The 19592-nt window shown below is 41.9% G+C and overlaps 1 protein-coding gene across 7 annotated transcripts in view; it reads right to left on the bottom strand.

Annotated features, from left to right (window-relative positions):
• Window positions 1–19592, bottom strand: part of GPAM (glycerol-3-phosphate acyltransferase, mitochondrial) — a 110398-nt gene that overhangs the window by 20696 nt on the left and 70110 nt on the right. For 2 of the 7 annotated variants that reach the window (XM_036335998.1, XM_036336002.1), the window contains exons 1-8: window positions 13897–14276; window positions 12384–12514; window positions 11381–11503; window positions 8684–8757; window positions 6352–6465; window positions 4125–4271; window positions 3354–3450; window positions 2276–2412 (exon numbers count right to left, since the gene is read on the bottom strand). In XM_036335998.1, coding sequence (XP_036191891.1) covers window positions 2276–2412; window positions 3354–3450; window positions 4125–4271; window positions 6352–6465; window positions 8684–8757; window positions 11381–11503; window positions 12384–12485 — 794 coding nt within the window. In that variant the 5' untranslated portion in view covers window positions 12486–12514; window positions 13897–14276. The other 5 variants (XM_036336001.1, XM_036336000.1, XM_036335999.1 and 2 more) reach the window with 4 other exon arrangements.

Here is a 19592-nt window from a genome sequence, read left to right as displayed (position 1 = left end):
ACACATCACCCTGCACAGTCGATGCTAGAGTTTCAGAGGATTATGAAATCCTGCTGAATTTTAAAACCCTGTCCAGGCTCTCAAGACATTGACCGTTAGACCTCCCAAAATCTTCCTATGGCACATTTACTACAAAATGAATGTGATGTTACACAAGCTACTTTGCAGAAATTTCTCAAATAAATATTGTTCAGAGAGTGTTCTGTGAGACAAAGGTACTTCTATCAAAGTGAAACGAAGGACAGCCATCCTTTCAAATCACGAAACAGGAATCTGCTTCATATTCCTACTCACAGGAAGGAAACAACATTTTTTCACAAACCTAGGTCTCTTTCTACAATACTGATTGATTTTTCCTATGAACTTGAAATTTTCTAAAACTTAAGTCTTTCTTTCCAGAGTGATATTCATATAAATATAAATATATATGGTACTTTTATAGTGAGTATAAAAAGGCAGCAGTAAGATGCTCCTAGAACTTAATTTCACTCTTTGAGAGTAAAACCCTGCAGAATAAGTTCATATTGAATGAGATGAACCACCCATTAAAATAACTCACCCTGGAAAGTGGTTTGTGACAAAAGAAAGGTGCTAATAAACAGGCCAGGTTATCTAGTCTGTCACGTCTGAAGGACTGATGGGTTAAGCAATGACTGGCATAGAGTTACATGACAGGACAGCCGAGTTATGAGAAGTTATCAGTGTTGAGCGAGCACTTCCAAGAGATCCAAGTTGAGAAACTGTAGAGCATGAGTACATGAGTTATTCTGATTACAAAAGAGGCAGACTGTTATGGGCAAGACTTCTCTAGAACCCAGACTTCTCTAGAACCCAGACTTCGCTCTAAATCTATGCCTACCAGCAACTTTCTGATGACTTTCTAATTCCGCTCCCCAGCTTCCTCAGTAATGGGAAGAGGTGCCCAGGAACGTAAACTATTCTAGTCCCTGGAAAAGCACGTCTGCCCTGTGGGGTCACATCACACTGTCTGATAGATTAGTGAGCTATCTGAAGGCGGGGTCTACGAAGCTGTTCACTCCTGTGTACCGCATAGCTGGGTAAGCATCAGCTGACTTCATGAGCGGATGGCTTCTCGTCCGTCGTCCATGTGAGTCTGGTTGGCCACAGAGCTCTGAGCTAAGCAATTAGGAAGGAGCTCCTTGGACTGTGAGGCTGAGGATCAGACTTCACACCTTGCAAACCTGCCAGCCCACTTCCTTCCAGGCACTCTAAAGTCATCCTCTTACTCGCTACAACTCACAGAGCTGACCTTACAGGTATTTTAAGCTATGAAGTTTGAAACGGCAACTTCACTAACCAACAAAACCTACTCCTCACCAATTGCCCATTGGTGATCAGCTGCCTTACCTACCAGTGGTAAACACCTGATTGTCTTCCTCCCACCTCACCTCCTCTCCTCCTCTGTTGAGCCACTCACCTGGACTAGCATTTGCTCTTGTAAATTCAACTTAATAAACACTCTTTAAGTCGATACCCTCCTCTCCAACAGCATTACAGTGCTTTTAATCTTAGCCTTCGTTACCTTTTGCCTGAATATTGCAATCGAGTCAGAATTGCTCTTACACCCTCTAATCCAGAAGGACTTTTCTAAGTGCAAATCTGACCCTGTTATTCCTCAAGTACAGGATACGCTCTAAACCCTTGGCTTACAAACCATTTTGACCTAGTCCTCACTACCTATGCAGTTACCACCTCCAGCCTGCAGCCCTCCAAGGCATCCAACATTCCAACCCTACTGAATCATCTGCATTGCCTGAACAAATCATGCTTTTGCATTTCTGCCTTGTCATATACTATCTCCTCTGAATGGAATGCACTTCACTCTCCTGAAAACCTCTAAAATACACACTTTCATGTGATACTGTAGTGGTTGCAGGTTTTTAGCCCTTCTAAATTATAAGATGGAAGTTAACAGGTATAGTTCTTAACTACCTTTACACCACCACCACCACCACCCCACCTCCCTACTGCCAAGCCTGATACAGTAATTTGCTGTCTTGTCTTTCTAATTGCCCTTTATCCATTTGGTAAATATTGCCCATAAAGTTTAGGCAGAGTTTACCAAGTATCCCATATAAAACACAGAAATAATGGTGATAGTCTTAATGTTTTTTTGTACATTTCAAAGTTTTCACAATGACCATGCGTTACTTTTATAATGAAAATAAAAAAATTTCAATATCCTGTCAAAAGGTACAAAAATTCAGAATATAATCCTTTTCATACCTTAAATTACAAAATAAGCTCATCTTACCTGAAGATGGGGATGTTGAGGTTATTGCCCGAAGCAATGTATGGTGCTTTGATGTTATGACAGAAGAGAATGAAGGTGAGCAGCAGATAGTCAATGTGGGATCTATGAACCGGTAGAAATATAAGCGGCAAATTCATCTGGTGAAAGGAAAATGCCAAATGTAAGTTCAAATGTCCAGTTCAATCATACTCTGCAATTTCATTTTTGGTTAGAGTCACTCAGACACTGGCTAATCTGTGACTCATTCTTTAAAAACATTTTCTAGTATTCTTTCAATTTAATATGTATCGAGCTAAAAACAACTACAAAAAATAATATATTGATAGATAAAAACAACTACTATTTTTTGTAGTTGTTTTTAGCTAAATATTAAATTGAAAGAATACTGGAAATATTATTTATATTAGAGAAGGAGAAAAGTAATCACGATTTCAAGTTGCACTTTGGCTGGTGTGGCTCAGTTAGTTGGGCATCATCCTGTGCACGGAAAGGTTGCCAGTTTGATTCCTGGCCAGGGCACGTGTCTGGGTTTCAGGCTCCATCCCCCCTAGGGGGGGCGTGCACAAGGCAGCCAATCCATGTTTCACTCTCTCATCTATGTTTCTCTCTCGCCCTCTCCCTTCCACTCTCTCAAAATCAATAAAAAAAAATTTAAAAGAAAAGAGTTCAAGTTGAGCCCACATGTCTCTGAGAGCAGCTCTCATCATTAGGCAAGAGCACAGGTTTCGGAGTCAAGCCTGATGCAACCTGAAATCCCAGGCAAGCCACCTATTAGCCATGACTTGGAAAAATTTCTTACTTCATCTGAGCCTTTATTTCCTCATTTATAAAGTAGGGATTGTTCTACCTAATATTCAGAATTGTTACAAGGTAATTACTAAAGGAATCCTGCATGGCTGGCAGGTCCTCCTCTGTCCCACTGCCCCTTGCACACACAGCTCTGCAGTCATCGTCCTGGGGGAGATCTCCCAGATGGGTTGGAAAGCACAACAGTATACAAGGGAACAATTTCAAAACAATCATAAAATCACTCTTCAACTGTGGAGAAAATGGAATGACATAGTCCCATATTTCTTGCCTCGGTTGCAGCTTTAACCATCTCAAGTTGACCCTTGTGAATTTGAATGTTCCAAAAGAAGCTGTTGAACAGTTTTAGCAGCACCCATCCAGTCAGTCTGAAAGTAAAAACAAATTTAAACGTGTGTGTGTGTGTGTACTTAGTGCTCGTAAGTGACTCTGTGTGCCTGTGTATCTGAATTGTGGAATTCAATAGCTAACTTTACATATATAGTACTTATAAAAGTATCCATTTATTATGGACTAAAATCTTACATTTCACCTAACACTTAGACCTTATAAGCAAATGGCCATGCGAGTATTTCAGAGAGCAGAACAACAGACAACCACTCCCTTTTAGACATGGGTATGTGAAACCTGGCTCACACCTAGTCTAGAAAGCAAGTATCAGCGGGAATGCAATGGCTGCTTCAATTAACAGAGGTGGAAGCACCTTAAAAGCCAACCACCGTGCTACTTCCATAAAAGACGAATCAATAATAATAAAAGCGTAATATGCTAATTAGACCAGATGTCCTTCAGGACGAAGCCGGGGCTGCAAGGGAAGCCCGGGTCCCGGCTGTCAGAGGGAAGCCGGTGCCGGCAGTCGGAGGAAGGAAGGCCTACTCTTGCACGAATTTCGTGCATTGAGCCTCTAATAAGAATATAAAGAGTTGGGTGTGACATCAGACTATGTTAAAGCATCCTGGACCCAGAGGAAGTCCCATGGTTCCACCCTGTTTTCTCATAACAGATGGTTCTCATTGGAGACCTTCTGCCTTGCCTTTAATACCTGATCATTGCTGGTGAGACAGTGGCGACCATTTCTTCAAGGATCCTTTTGGCTCTCTTTCTCACTTTATTGACGGCTTTGGATTGCTGCTGAGCAGAGCCCTCGGGGTTTAATTCAGCAGCCACTTCTGCAATGGCATCTTGCACTCTGATTTGGAAGTGGAAAGACAGACAATGTATCTGATACTGTACTATATTCTGTATTTAGCATTTTGTAAACCATAGCTCTAAGTCACGAAACAAAATGTACCTCCTCTTTAATGTGTGGCAACATCTATATACATAAAATCCTAAGCGACCGTTCAACCATTAGCTATGACGTGCACTGACTATCAGGGGGCAGACGCTCAATGCACAGGCATGGGAACATGGAACAGTCTGATGAATCTCAGAGGGAAGCGGGGAGGAGAGAAGATGGAAAGAGATTAACCAAAGATCTTATATGCATACTAGAGGCCCGGTGCATGGGTTTGTGCACCAGTGGGATCCCTTGGCCTGGCCTGCGGGGATCAGGCCAAAACCAGCTCTCCAACATCCCCTGAGGGGTCTTGGATTGCAAGAGGGCTCAGGCCAGGCTAGGGGACCCCACCAGTGCACGGATCTGTGCACTGGGCCTCTAATGAAATAATAAGCTCAAGTTTGAAGTGTTTTCTTTGGTTGCCTATTAAATATTAAGGCTATCATATTCCTAAAGCAATGAACCCCTCAGGACTCTGGAAAGCCTATTTAGGAATTTAATTCAAATTCACTGGGTAACAGCTATGTGAATTTGAGTGTTCCAGCTGTGCTGGGGGAGACACAAAGCTGTACCCCCCCAAGAAGAGAAAAAAGGAAGATTACCCATTGAGGCACATGATTCAGAGGCATCCAAAACTCACTGTCAAGTAATGTCTAACTTTACTTTTGAGGGCTTAATTATTCACATTAGTGTGACTCTATTAGAACCATATATAAAACTCTCTAGGAAGGATGCAAGAGGGACATAAATATTGAAGTTCAAAAAGGCAAAGCTCAAGACTACAAGAGCACAGAACAATAAGCAGTGAGATAAAGGGGAAGATTCTATCCAGTTTAATAAACCTCCCACATGACGTGGGGGAGAACGCATGAGATTAAACCTCCTTAAATCACTTCTGACATTTTAGTTACTAGTCAAAATACCTGCAGAGAATAAAACATACTTGCAGGTTTTTACCTAGAAAACAGAGTAATAATCCAAGGGAGTTTCAAATAACTGTGTTTTCTCCCACCATTGCTACCAATATTAGACTCCACACAGCCCCACAATTCATTAATATGAAAAGACCAACCCCACAGAACACTTATGTGCCCTGAGTCCATTCTTTGAATAGCATTTATTTCAATCTGGCCAGGAACATTTTCACAAGTAATTGACATGATTATTACATCTCCATTATCAACTGTTCATTCACTCATCATTCATTCATTCATTCATTCAATAAATATCTGAATACCTATTATGAGCCACACTGTTCAGGCCTTAACAACCACACCACAGAGCCTGCATTGCTGAGCATCTTTCAATCCAGCCCTGTCCCCAGCTGCCCAAATCCAGGGAGATGTGGAACATGGGCCACACCAACCATGTGGAGCAGAGACCAACCTTCTTCCACATCCCCATCCTCTAATGCCTGATCGCCACATGATTCATTTCCCCAGGCCACCTGAGCTCCAGCCAGTCTCTTCCATTTGCAAGCAAGCTCCTCCACGAGCACAGACAGTATCTTGGTCTCCTCACTGGGTAACAGCTATGTGAGTTCGAATGTCCAGCTATGCTAACAACGACTTTCTAGAAGTTTCTGCCTACGTACACAATAACTGTTCGACAGACATATCAGGCTTGCTTCTCTTTTGGCTACAAAATAGAAAATGCAATGTTTTAAACATTCATATTATAGAATACTTAACAGAAAATTTTGGAAGCTATGTGCACAACTGACTCCAACTTGCTCTCATGTGTTAGAAACCCATTCACTTGTTAACCCATAAAACAAGCCTGCCACTCTCACAGGGCGTTGCCCACGAAAACCACCTGCTCTGTCTTCCTTGGTTTCCGTGTGGAGCTTAACATTTAACTTGGAAATGCAAACGTCTCTGGAGACAGAGTCCCAGAGGCACTAAAGGTTAATAAAGGAAATTACTTCGTGGCCCCCACTCCTGCAGCGCACCCACGCCCCTCCCCTTTACCAAGGTGCCCCTGCCCTTACCGACTGCTGTTCAGTACGTTTTCTGTCACATTGGTGGCAAACATGCCTTTATGGACGTCTCGCTCTTGAACAAAAAGCACGTACGAAAGACGCCTTGCCAGCCATCCTCGGTGCCTGCAACGGGAAAAACCCTTTAGCAGAGAAGCACTCTAGGAACACTTAAAACAAGCTGCTTAAAGTACACAGTGGTCTCTCTCCTGTAAAAACAAGGTCTTGTTTCATCCACTCCCGGGATTGGGCTCCTCCTGTAGCAAATTCTCCATAGAAGTTCAGACAATTTTATTCCCAATTTCTTTCATGTGCTCTCAGCTAAAATTTAAACTGGGAATCTGTGTATGAATGCCTAATCGTGTTACTATGCCAAATAATAAACCAAATATATAAGCAAAAGAAACAGAAATATATTACTTTATTAATCCCATACAAAGAAGCAAATATTTAAGCTCTATATTGCTATACAGTTGATAGCTATAGCTATGGGCTATAAAAGATAATTTGGAAGTTTTCATACCACCGAGGGCTAATTTTTTGTTATTGTTGTTATAGTAATTCTTCTAAAGTTGTATTCTAGGCTCATGAAGCCAGAATTTCTTAGTCTTTAAACACACACACACACACACACACACACACACATAAAAAAACACGCACACATTCAACATACCTAAGGGATAGGACATATTCCTCGCAATGATTATGTATTATTTGGATGAGGGGTTGGGCACAGGTATCTCAGAATAAGAATGCTACAAACTCTCATTATGCAATGATTTGATACCATTCCTACTGAGTATATAAGGCCTCATTATCATTTCCTCCATAATGATGTTGATGTAAATGGAAGATTTCAATTATAAATCCATCCATTCTGAAAAGAACCAAAAGGCCCTCAAGGGAGGAAAAGTCATCTGAGGGGGAACTGTTTATGAGGCACATGCTCCTCCAACTCTTTCTTTCTTCCTCCCTTCCTTCGTCTCAATTCTCTGGAAACTTGGCCCAGTATGTTAAGTGTTTAATTCTAAACTCTTTCTTCAATGAAAACTTTCAGAATTATTACTGGAATGTATAAAGTCTAACCTCTCTATGAAATCCCTTTTCAATAGACTAAAAGCTTTGTGTGTGTGTGTGCGCGCATGCACATGCCTGTGTAAAACTGTTCAGACTTCGCTTCAGGTAACACACAGAAGATTTAAATAGCCAACTCAACTGCACAGACAGCTTATCACATTGAAGAGTTTCATTCTGCCTTGTCAATATAACTTCCTCTTAACTGCCTCCAACTGAGGGCAACAGATGGACCCCTTGGCTTTCTAGATTAAATGTGTACTTACATAAAGAAGAGACCCTATGAGATCTCTTTTCTTAGGATCTTAAACCAATGAACCAGGATCTCTCCTCTCACCTTAAAAGTGTGTGTGTGTGTGGGGGGGGGGGGGGGGGGGACAAGAGGAATGGGGAGCGTGGGAATGAGAAAAAATATGTCCCCTGACTTCAGCTCTATTTTAAAAAAAAAAACTTAAATATACATGTCATGATAATTTATGATCTCATCATCAAAATATGAGCAGAAAGACTTAAAATTTGAGTATTTGACTTCCTGGCTCAGTTTTTCATAAAAATTCAAGTACTTCTTATCACCTGAGCTTACTGCTTCCCTACGACAGGCATTTACTCTTAGAATTATAAGAACCGGTAGCATTTTTGGCTGCCGTTCCTCTCATGCCTCAAAGACATTCACACAACCTTTCCACCCTCCTTCCTTATCCCCTAGCCTAGATTCACACAAAACAAAGCCTCTTTTCTCTCACTCTGCTGCCTAACAGCCTATCCCCACTTGCCTGGAATTTGGAAGAATTCTAAGTAAAGTCTTAAGCTAATAAATCAAAGAACGTTCCCACATTGGAGGAAAATATATCCTAAAACTCTAGATTGGCTATACTTTTTTTAAAAGTATAAAATAGTTATTCCTTTTTAAGTATAAAATAGTCATAATAGATCATAAGACATTAAAACCTATAAACCTCTCCTCAGACAAATCTTTATCACAATTGGAACACTTCAGATGCAAACTCAATAAATGAGTAAGTCAGAGAAAGCTATAAGTGATAGCTACATGCTCAAGAAAATATTTATTATGTAAGGACAGCAGTGGTAATAGTTATAGGTCTGTCATGTGACTATATTGTTTCCAAATTTTAGATAAAACCTATGTCAGAAGCTCATATTCTATTAGCTCTCAAAAACATAATGAGATTCATCTTATAGTGCATTACTTATTATAGATGTTTTTTGGTTTTTTTGAGATGTATTAGAAGTAAAAGAAATTTATTTTTACCTCGTGTGAGTTTCATTGATATAAATGACATTCCGCAAACCCAAAGATGGGATACTGGGGTTGAAAAACTTATCCTATGTAAAACAAAATAAACAGAAACATAAATATACAATTGGATTGCTGGTGAAGAGCTCACATTACTAGCACTTGATAACTTTCAAAATTCAAGCATAAAGTTAGCCATTGCTTCAAAATCAAAATATTGAAGAAAAACTGTTTTACTGAAAAGTACCTTTTAGCCTTTAAAGAAGGTCACAAATTCAAAATTAATCCTGAACACCTTGCAAAGGAAACAGCACCTCTCCCTTTCTTGCCTCCCACCCCTCCAAACCAAAACAGTTGAAGCTACAGATAGCTTCAGTCATTGACAGAAATACTGGAGATTTCAGTGTTCCCAAAACTAGGAAACTAAAAAAAAAAAAAAAAAAAAAAAAAGCAAAATAGGAAAATTAGAATTTTTCCCCCACTGGAGCACCAATATATCATATGTTCCAAACTCAGCAGGAGATTCACTAATTGTATTTGAAAACTGCAAAGTGAGCAGATACCTTCATATGTAAATGTGGACTTAATCTTTGATGTTCAAGGGAAGTGATTCATGGCCGGTTTCCACAATGTGCCTGGGAGATGCTTTCTATCTTGGTACTGACACTTTATGTATTAGGCTATAATCAATACTATTGGCTACATGCTCTGTCACTGAAATAAAACTGTGATTGTTCTGCAAGTAAAATTACTAACAACAAAAAAGCAACATGTAGTTATTATTAGACTACTAAATCTCTTAATAATCCTGACACATAAGAATTCTTATCCCCATTTTACAGACAGGAAAATTGAGGCTGGCAGAAGTTTAGGATTCAATCCTAGATCTTGCTCCAAGGAGTACAGTCTCTCTATTCCCTTAAAGTGCTTATTCCACTTAATGAGATAATGTGTGGTTAAAGGTCATTCTCTTTACATCATTGAGATAATCCAGAAATAACTGCTGAAAAGAAAAAGTCTATAACTTTATCAATTGGGATAAAAGGTACACTTTGCACAAATAAATGCTGAGAAAGCATAATGTTACCCTCAATAAAACATGTAAAAGTACTAAGTGAAATCGCTTTAGAGAAAAGGAAAATAGGACTTGAGAGAAAGAGTAGCAAATACAAAAAAATTACTATAAAAATATTGTCAACCAAAAACTATTTTAAGTAAACATGTAATGAAAGAATTTTAAGATCAAGTTCAGCTCCTATATTTAGGCACTCTAGTACCTAAAGTTCAGGTACTATGATTAAGCAAAAATCAATTATCTCTTATACTACTCACTTTTCCCCACCATCACCACCACCAAATAATTTCTTATACTCTCCTGACTTAATAACACATTAGAGTAAAGGTACTGTTTTGGTCTTTTAAGCATTCAAAATTATGAGACGCTAAATTTTAAAAACTGAAAAGGCACATGATATTCTATTTAAATCTTTATGGCCTATTAATTTGAATGGCATTATTCCTGGTCTAGAAATTTCCATGATCCTTCAATGTTACCAAATTCTTGCAGCAAGACACCTGTGATTAGAAAGGAACAGTATTTATATTAAGACATTCTTGAGTAGACCTAAATATCCTATATAATAAAAGCCTAATATGCAAACTGTCCCCTCAACTGGGAGTTTGACCAGGAGTTTGACCAGGGGGCAGGGCCGGCCGGCCAACCACCCACAGCCCCTCTCCCCAGCTGGCCCCGCCCTGGCCAGTGGCAACAGCAGGCAGCCAGGGGAAGGGAGACCCCGGCCAGCAGCAGGCAGCCACTAGGGACTCTACTCATGCACGAATTTCGTGCACTGGGCCTCTAATTTAATATAAACTGCTTGGGTCCCACATGAGTGTCTCCTAGGTTAGTAAATCCCTTTATCCTAAAATCAGAATTCTACTTCCTGACAAGACATTCCTGAGTAGAAAATTCACACAGGTTATAAGCAACCTCTATAAATGACAGGCCCTTAAATGGCAGAATTTCTATGTCCTGATAACTGACCCATCTCAGACAGAGCTTAACATCCAGGTATACCTTTTAATAGGTAACCCTACTACTTTAGGACATGGCCACATTAGATTCTACCATCCTGTGCTAACTAGTCCCTCTGGCACAATGACATCAGAAGCATACCTCTCATCTGATCAACCCTTCTCACATAAATGCTGAGAAATGACAGCCACACCGTAATGTAGAAGATTTTGCATGGCTTTTGTTGTTGTTTTTTTCACCAAAATACAAACAACAAGCCCGTACACACTCTTTTTTAAGTCTTTACTTAAGCTTTTAATGACCATTCTTCACTATCACAGAGTCAACAGACACCCTTCCCCCATCAGCCCGAAATAGAAATGTAGCAAGAGTACAGCAAAGCCACAGGGCTGAAGAAGTTACATGAAGGTTCCCACAAACTCTTTGGAAGAGTTAACTTAAAGTAACATCTATTCTTCCCCTAAAGCCATACCAAAATTACTAAAGAACCCAAATCTCTCCTAGCATCAACTACTGGACCAACATTTAATGAATATATGAATGGAAAGAAAAATTGAGTCAACACCAATGAATGAAGTCTATCTGGTATTTGCCCAATACCAAATTCACACAAAGTTGGAGATCTATGCCAATATTTCAAGGGTTTATTAAAGGTCAACAAGCAATAGCATTCTTACCCAGCTCTGGGGAGTACAGGAATAACAACATCTTCCGACAAATGGCCTTTTCCGGCTCATTAGGCTTTCTTTCCATTTTAAGGTTGCAGATCTGAAGAGAGTAGATCTGAAACCATATTCACCCTAATAAATATTAAGGAAAAACTGGTCACCAAATGGCAGGAAAATTATACTTGTCCACGTGATCTCTAAAACTAAGATATTTCAAATGGAAGAGAAACTGATAACATACTTTTCTTTGGGCAGTGGCACAATTATGTGTTTCTCACAGTGATTTTCATTCAAGGTACCCCCTCGATGATCAACACTTGAAACATGAGCAAAAGCTGAGCACCTAAGAATAGTAATAGCTGGCAAAAACTGCGATTCACTCAAAGCAGAATTCAAGGTTTTAAAAGAAAGCTGGGAAAAAGTCAAACAGCTTCTGAAGGTATCAGAATGAATAAAATCAGACTCCTGGATCCCATCAGTCAATCTTACTCTCTCTTGAAGTACACACTCCCACAAAAGAACTACCAAGGCCTTATATAGTAAGCAGGTTGTTACAATACAGCTTAAAATATTTTGCTTTAAATAAAAGACAAGTACACTTACAGAACACTCCTTTATCCTAACAAGAAATATTTTAATCATGCCACATTAGTTGAAATAGGGAAAAACAATACAAGATAATGTATGCCCTTTGGATTGGGTTCATTCTAAAATTTATTTCCTTTTTTTAAATAAACTTTATTTCTGTCACAAAATTTATACTTGTTAGGTATAATTATGGAAAATCGATACCGAAACATTTGTAAGACCAGCTTTATAATTATAACTACGAGTAGGTTTTTTCCCCTATGCAGAAGAATTTTGCTTTTTAACATAATGTCTGTAGTTAAATTTTTTACCCAATTTCTTCTTCCCAGTTATTGATATTAACTTGGCTCCAGCATTTCCACCTTCACAAACACTGAAATGAGCATTTTAGGTTGACAGCTTTTAATGCGCATCTTAAACTTACCCATTCCTCACTTGCATGCTTACAAGGGCCAACACTGTATTCTGATGAACTTGGCAGGTAAGAAACATCTATTGTGTCGAGGGTCAGTGCAGATTCCTCCATGTCACAAAGTGTTACTCCTAAGTCATGTGCTATAGAAAACATATATATATACCATTTCAATTAATGAAAAATCCAGACAGTAAATACCAGAACTCAGAAGTCTTACTTCTATATCAAGCATGTCAAACTCGTAGCCCGCAGGCCACATGCCTCGCTTTTTGCCCCATGTTGACCTTTGAGTTTGGCATGCTTGTTCTACATGATTTTGCTCCATAATAGGATGTCAAATGAACTACTGGCAAACTTCCACCAGGTTCAGTCAAAGTGTAAAAGCGGACATTGATGTGTTTACATGAACTTGGTTAGGCAGCCTTGATTTAATAGCTTATTTCGAAGAATTATTTTGTTTGTGTTAATAATTGAATAGTTCCTGGGGGACGGGAGCATATTTAATGAATTAAATATAAATTACATGTACACATATAAGGAGATCATTTTTTAAATGACATGCTGGGAATTTTTAGGTCATACATACTATGCAGTAATGCAAAAGGGGTAAAGGCAATGTAGTCACCTAAAGTTTCCCACTTAAACTGAATTAAGCTCTTAATTTTCTTGTGACACCTTAAATGAAATATTTGCTTTACAAAGCTCTAAAACCAAACCACCCTATTTGAAAAACCTGATTTACACGTTTTCATCCTTTTCAACAAGACTTTTCTTTTTCCTACCCTATGGGAAAAATGTTCACGAGCACTGAATGACTCAACAAAACTGACATAGGCAGTAATCTAAAATATAAAAACTTTCTAACGTAACTTTGAAATTATTTTGAGATAACTTCTGGCTATTCGTTACCTGGCCTTAAATTACTCCTTCAAAACCTTGAAAGCTCGATTGCAGGCTAACAGGGCTCCCTGGAGGCCATGCTCGGGCTTCTGGATAATCCCCACATGGGTCTGCTGCGGTACCTGGTATCCTCTGCATAACGACTCCCTGCGTCCTTAACAACTGAACCTCATCTAACACGACGGGTGAGAGGAGAGACTAGCAAAGCAATGCACATGGCATGAAAGCTGTCCGGGCTTAGAAACTTAGCTCTCAGTTTCAGGTGCAGAATGGGGGAGCCCTCGACAGGGGGAGCCCTTTGCTGCCTGAGAAAATGAAGAGGGCGAGGAGAGGAGGGAGAATCTGTGCCAATAGGAAGTCTACCTTTCGCTCCTCCCAGCCCTCAGCGTTTATCCAAGGTCGAAAAGTTAAAAAAAAAAAAAAAAAAAAAAAGTCCGGAGGTGCCAGGTGACGGGCTGTGGGGAGCCAACGGTGGGTTCCGAAAGGGGCAGCACGCAGCTCCGAAGTGAAACATCCCCGCGTTCAAACCCAACCCCCGCCCCCCCCCGGGGGGAAGCTGGACAAGTTGAAGTCCTGTGCCCTGGTGCCCTGCCTGGAAAATGTGCACTGTGATCGCTCTTACCTCCTGGACGGCCGGGAGGCCTGGGAAAGGCACACCGAGCGCCTTGCACAGCGTCTGGCACAGCGAGTGCCCAGTCCACTCAGTCAGTCAGTGCTCACCTGGGGTCGGACTGCCCCCAGCACCTGCCCCTCCGAGCGCCCGGACTGCCCCGACGCCAAAGCCATGGCCCCCACGTCGCATGCAGGGGCGTAGGGTACTGAGTCCGCAGAGGAAGCCTGGCCGCCACCTGGTCTACGGAAGAGCACGACCCCGACCCCCACCCGGGCACGAGCCGGAACCTATTCTCAGAGGGGCCTCGGGAACTCGGGGGGACAGGCCAGGGGGACACACCGCCCCGGCCACTGGCGGGAGTTCTGTCGGCCCCAGCGCGGAGGGCGACCACGCACCTGTGCCGGCGCCCCCGGCCCGAGCAGCCTCCCGCAGCCCGCAGCCCGCAGCCCGCAGCCCGCAGCCCGCTCCCGCCCGGCGGCTCGCACTCGCAGCTCCGCGGGCGCAGGGGCTGCCGCTGCCGTCACTTCAAGCCTCCGCCGGCGCTCGCGGCAACGTCGCTCCCCGATGACGCAACGGCGCCTGCGAGTGACGCGCGCCCGCGAGTCCGACGCGCTGGGGCTGTGCGTGGCCTGGCGCGCTGCACGCGGAGCGCGGGGGCGAGTGTGTGCGCACAGGTGTGGGTCCCTGTGGCTAGGCGTGTGTGCGCACAGGTGTGGGTCCCTGTGGCTAGGAGTGTGTGCGCACAGGTGTGGGTCCCTGTGGCTAGGAGTGTGTGCGCACAGGTGTGGGTCCCTGTGGCTAGGCGTGTGTGCGCACAGGTGTGGGTCCCTGTGGCTAGGCGTGTGTGCGCACAGGTGTGGGTCCCTGTGGCTAGGCGTGTGTGCGCACAGGTGTGGGTCCCTGTGGCTAGGCGTGTGTGCGCACAGGTGTGGGTCCCTGTGGCTAGGCGTGTGTGCGCACAGGTGTGGGTCCTGTGGCTCAGGGGGGTGTGGGGATGTCCAAACCAGTGGTTATTCTGCCCGCGCGCTGAGCCACGTGAGCATGTGTGTACCTAAGTGTGTGTCCTGTCACCTGCTCATCTGGGATGTGGGGCCTCCACCAGGCTGGGCTGGGAGTGTGCGTGTGCGCCTGGGTTTCTGTGTACATGCGTGCGTGGTCTGCCTTGTGAGATCTGTTAAGATGATGTAGAATTTATTAGGGATGGGGCAGGTCGAGGTTGGGAGTGGCCCCCTTGTGTCATTTCTGTAATAGTGACCAAGTGCCTTTTCCTTAAAGGAAGAAAATGAGGAATTAAAAACAAAAAACGACTGGAAAGTCTGAATCCAAGTTTGCCTACGTCCAGCCCTTAAAAGTACCAGCGGGCACAAAGGGGTTCTTTCACAGTGTGTGTCTGCCATAGACAAGGCCGGTGGGTATGCAGAGCATTAGGAAGTTAGAAGGGAAAAGATGAACTTTTACATGCACTTAGGCAGCAAGCTCAAGCTCAACTAGCAGCTGGGAATACAAAGATGATTGAGAAACAGCCCTGCCCTCACACCTCTGCCACCAGTCCTCACCTCCTCTGCACACGTTAACCCTAATCCTCTCCTCAGAACCAGTCTTTGTCCATAGCCACCCATCAAACCCCTCAGAGCTCCCTGACAGTCCAAATGCCTGAGCCCGGCGGGTGAGGCGTTCACAGATATGCTTCCACTTTCCCCACTGTTCTCCAGCAGCAGTCCCTTCCGCCACCCTCTCCGACTGTCCCTAGCCACACATGGATACTCGTGCTCACAACTGGGCTCATGCCACTACTTTCCCCTAAATTCTGTTGCTCCTGAACTAGGTCTCCAAGGCTGCCTTAATCTCTCCAGCCCTCAATCATGATCCTCTCTGTGAAATCTCACAGATTTACTGTGGTACCACACCTTGGATCTTTATCTATGGTGTCATTCTTCTACAAGAGAATAAACTCATCATCGGTGTCAGTGACTTGCCTTAGTCTCCTAGGTAACACTAACGTGCTTTGTTGTATTACGCACTCAGTAAATAACTTGGTGAAGCTGAGGAACAAGAAGGAAAACGGGAATTCTTGATCTTGAACTTTCTACTTCTGTTTCTAAATCTATTCCAAAATGCAGGTGTGGACCTCTTGTTTTTGTTTGTTTGTTGGTTGGTTGGTTGGTTACTTTTTGTAGTAGCAACAAACTTTATTATTATTATTTATTATTATTATTATGTTGATTTTAGAGAGAGAGGAAGGGAAAGAGAGAGAGAACATCGATGTGAGAAAGAAACCCACAACCTAGGTATGTACCCTGACTGGGAGTCCATGACCTTCCAGTGCATAGAACAGTGAGCCAAAATGAAGGTGTGGCCCTTTAAAAAAACAATTCAAAACAGTAGGTGTGGTTATTCTTATATTTCTTAAAGTTAAAGACCCTGTTTTTATTAACCCCATGTGCACCTTAGCTCCAAGCACACAACTAAGTACACAAGGACTGTGTTGACTAGATTACTGATACCTGACCAAAAAGAAAAGAGAAAAAAAAAGCAGGGGGGGTGGGGGGGGACGCAGAGAAAAGCCTCAGGATTTGACTCACTGCTAAAGAGAAAGTAATGAGAAATGAAGCAGAGAAAACATTACAGGAATTAAAAGGCAAGCCAGAAGGAAAAATTAGATTGCCTTACATGAAGCTCGTTTGTAGGACTCTTTTGTAACACCGATTGCACAAGGGTTTGCTGCACTTGCGGAAGATGTGGATTGCAGATCTTCAGGTTATTTAATGAGAACAAGTGACACCCTTGGCAATCTGTCTTATCAACTGAACCACAATAACTTAAAGTAGTCCAGTCCAGCCAGCCAAGATGGAACAAAAAGGACTGGGTTTATGCTCCTGCTAAAACAAATAAAATAAGCAAATAAACAAACAACAACATAAACAGGCAAAATAAATAAAACAGGCAAAATAAATAAAACAGGCAGCAGTGCAGGACACTCGTCCGCAAGGGAGAAGGAAGAAATGAGGTGAGCATCATGACTGGTTCAGCTTACCATTTAGAGCAGCAGTTCTCAACCTTCCTAATGCCCCAACCCTTTAACACAGTTCCTCATGTTGTGGTGACCCCCAATTTCATTGTTATAAATTGAACGTAATTAAAGCATAGTGATTAATCACAAAAATAATATGTAATTATATATGTGTTTTCCGATGGTCTTAGGCGACCCCTGTGAAAGGGTCGTTCGACTACCGAAGGGGTCGCGACCCACAGGTTGAGAACCGCTGGTTTAGAGAGAGTTGCCAGGCTGCTGTGCAGAGAAGGTGAATCCAAGACTAGGCAGACTCCCTGAGTTAAGACAGAAGTAGGAGACCAGGAAGCCAAAGCAGACGAAGCTGGGAGCAGAGTACCAGAGAGAAGAGAGCTATCCAGAGAAAGAGGGAGCTCTGGAAACCCGCAGAAGATCTTGTTCCAGTCTTCACCTTATTAGCTCATGAATGTGAGGAAGGTACCCAAGGGCCAGGGAAAGAACCACCAGTACAGAGACAGAGAACAAACACCAGAGCTTGCATGAGGCAGGGAATTAATTCCTGTTCCCACAAGCCAGAGTGGGAAGTACAGAACAAAGTGGAAGAACAGAGTGATCATATAGGATAAGGAATGGGGCCTGATCCTGGCACCCAGGCTGGAAAACCTCATCATTGATGACTCAAAAGATCTTGTCTCCGTAGTGGGATAAAATTAGCCCTAGAGGAAATGCTGTTCTGGTCCTACCTAGCAAATCTTAAAGCCAGCCCCAAAAGGATCAAATCCTTTCTGAGAACAAAATGTGCCAAAACAAAGGACAAGGATACTTACAGGAAATCAGAATTATCCAGCATCCAACAAGGTGAAATTCACAATGCCTAACATCCAATAAAAATTTATTAGTTATGCCAAAAGGAAGCAGGAAAGAATAATCCATAATGAGAAGAAAAATCAATTGAAAGAGTTGCAGAAATGATAGGATTAGTAGACAAAGACTTATAATCTATATGTCCAAGAAAGTAGAGGAAAGATTGAGCACATTAAGTAAAGATGTGGAAAATCTAAAACAAAACAAAACAAAGCAAAAAACCCACAAACTAAATATCTAGACATTATAAAACTATCATCTGAGATTTTAACACACATAAACCCCACTTGTATGGGACTAACAACGGATTAAATATTACTGATAAAAACATTAAGGAACCTGGAAACAGCGCAGCTATTCAAAATGAAACAGAGGGAATAAAAAAAAATGAAAGTAAAAATAAACAGTATCAGCGAGCTTAATAAACATGCAATTGGAGTCCCTGAGGTAAAGGAGGAATATGATAGGAGGGGGTCAGGAGGAACAGAAAAAAATATTTGTAGAAATAATGGCTGAAAACTTGCCAAATTTAACAAAAACCATAAACTCACAAATCCAAGAAGCTTAACAAACTCTAAGTAGAAACATGAAGAAAGCCACAACAAAGAACATCACAATTACATTCCTTGAAACCAGTGGTAAAGTGAAAATCTTAAAAGCAGTCATAGTGGAGGGGGGATACATTACTGTGCAAAGGAACAAAAATAAGAATGGCATTAGGCCTGGCCAATGTGGCTCAATGGTTAAAGCATCGGCCTGTGAACCATAGGGTCTCGGGTTTGATTCCCGGTCAAGGGCATGCACCTGGGTTGGAGGTTCGATCCCTGGCCCAGTGGGGTGCATGTGGGAGGCAACCTAGGATAAGGATTAACAAAACAAAAGGAATGACATCAGACTTCTCATCTGAAATTTCATCTGAAATTTGCAAACAAGTAGACAGTGAAGCAGCATCTTTAAAATACCAAAAAAAAAAAAAACCCAACAACTGTCAACCTAGAATTCTTTCCCCAAATATACATATTAAAAAAAAAAAAAGACAACATAATGACGTATTCTGTCATACGAAAGCTGAAAGAATTCATGACCAGCAGACATTATAAGAAATGTTAAAAGAAAATCCTTCAGGTAGAAAGAAAATACAATCAAATGGAATGCTGGGTCTACACAAAGGAATTAAGATCTCGCCGAGGCCGGTTTGGCTCAGTGGATGGAGCGTCGGCCTGCGGACTGAAGGGTCCCGGGTTTGATTCCGGTCAGGGGCGTGTGCCTGGGTTGCGGGCGCATCCCCAGTGGGAAATGTGCAGGAGGCAGCTGATCGATGTTTCTCTCTCATCGATGTTTCTGGCTCTCTGTCTCTCTCCCTTCCTCTCTGTGAAGAGTCAATAAAATATATTTAAAAAAAAAAAAGGAAAAAAAAAAGATCTCAAGAACCCATACGTAGGTAAATAAAAGTTTTTCTTCCTTTAAAAACTCTTTTATAAGATAATTGCTTAATGCAAAATTAAAAACAATATTTTATGGAGTTTATGACATAAGTAAAAATAAAATATAGACAATGACAGCAGAACATCCAGAAAGGGGCAAGTATTTAGTTGTAACATTCTTATACTAAGCATAAAGTGGCCCAATATACTTGAAGGTAAATTGTAATAAGATAAAATGCATACTCTAACTCCTAAAGCAGCTACTATAAAGCAAAACAAAGAGCTATAGCTAATATATCAACAAAGAAAATAAAGTAGAATCATTTTTTAAAAAATTCTTATGAATCTAAAAGAAAGTAGTAACCCTGGCTGGGTAGCTAAGTTGGTTAGAGTGTAGTCCTGATGTG

The sequence above is a fragment of the Myotis myotis genome, unplaced genomic scaffold, assembly GCF_014108235.1.
Source record: "Myotis myotis isolate mMyoMyo1 unplaced genomic scaffold, mMyoMyo1.p scaffold_m19_p_15, whole genome shotgun sequence".
NCBI classification, from domain to species: Eukaryota; Metazoa; Chordata; class Mammalia; order Chiroptera; family Vespertilionidae; genus Myotis; species Myotis myotis.
Note: the sequence above shows the minus strand (reverse complement) of the source record. Positions and strands in the feature narration are given on the sequence as shown.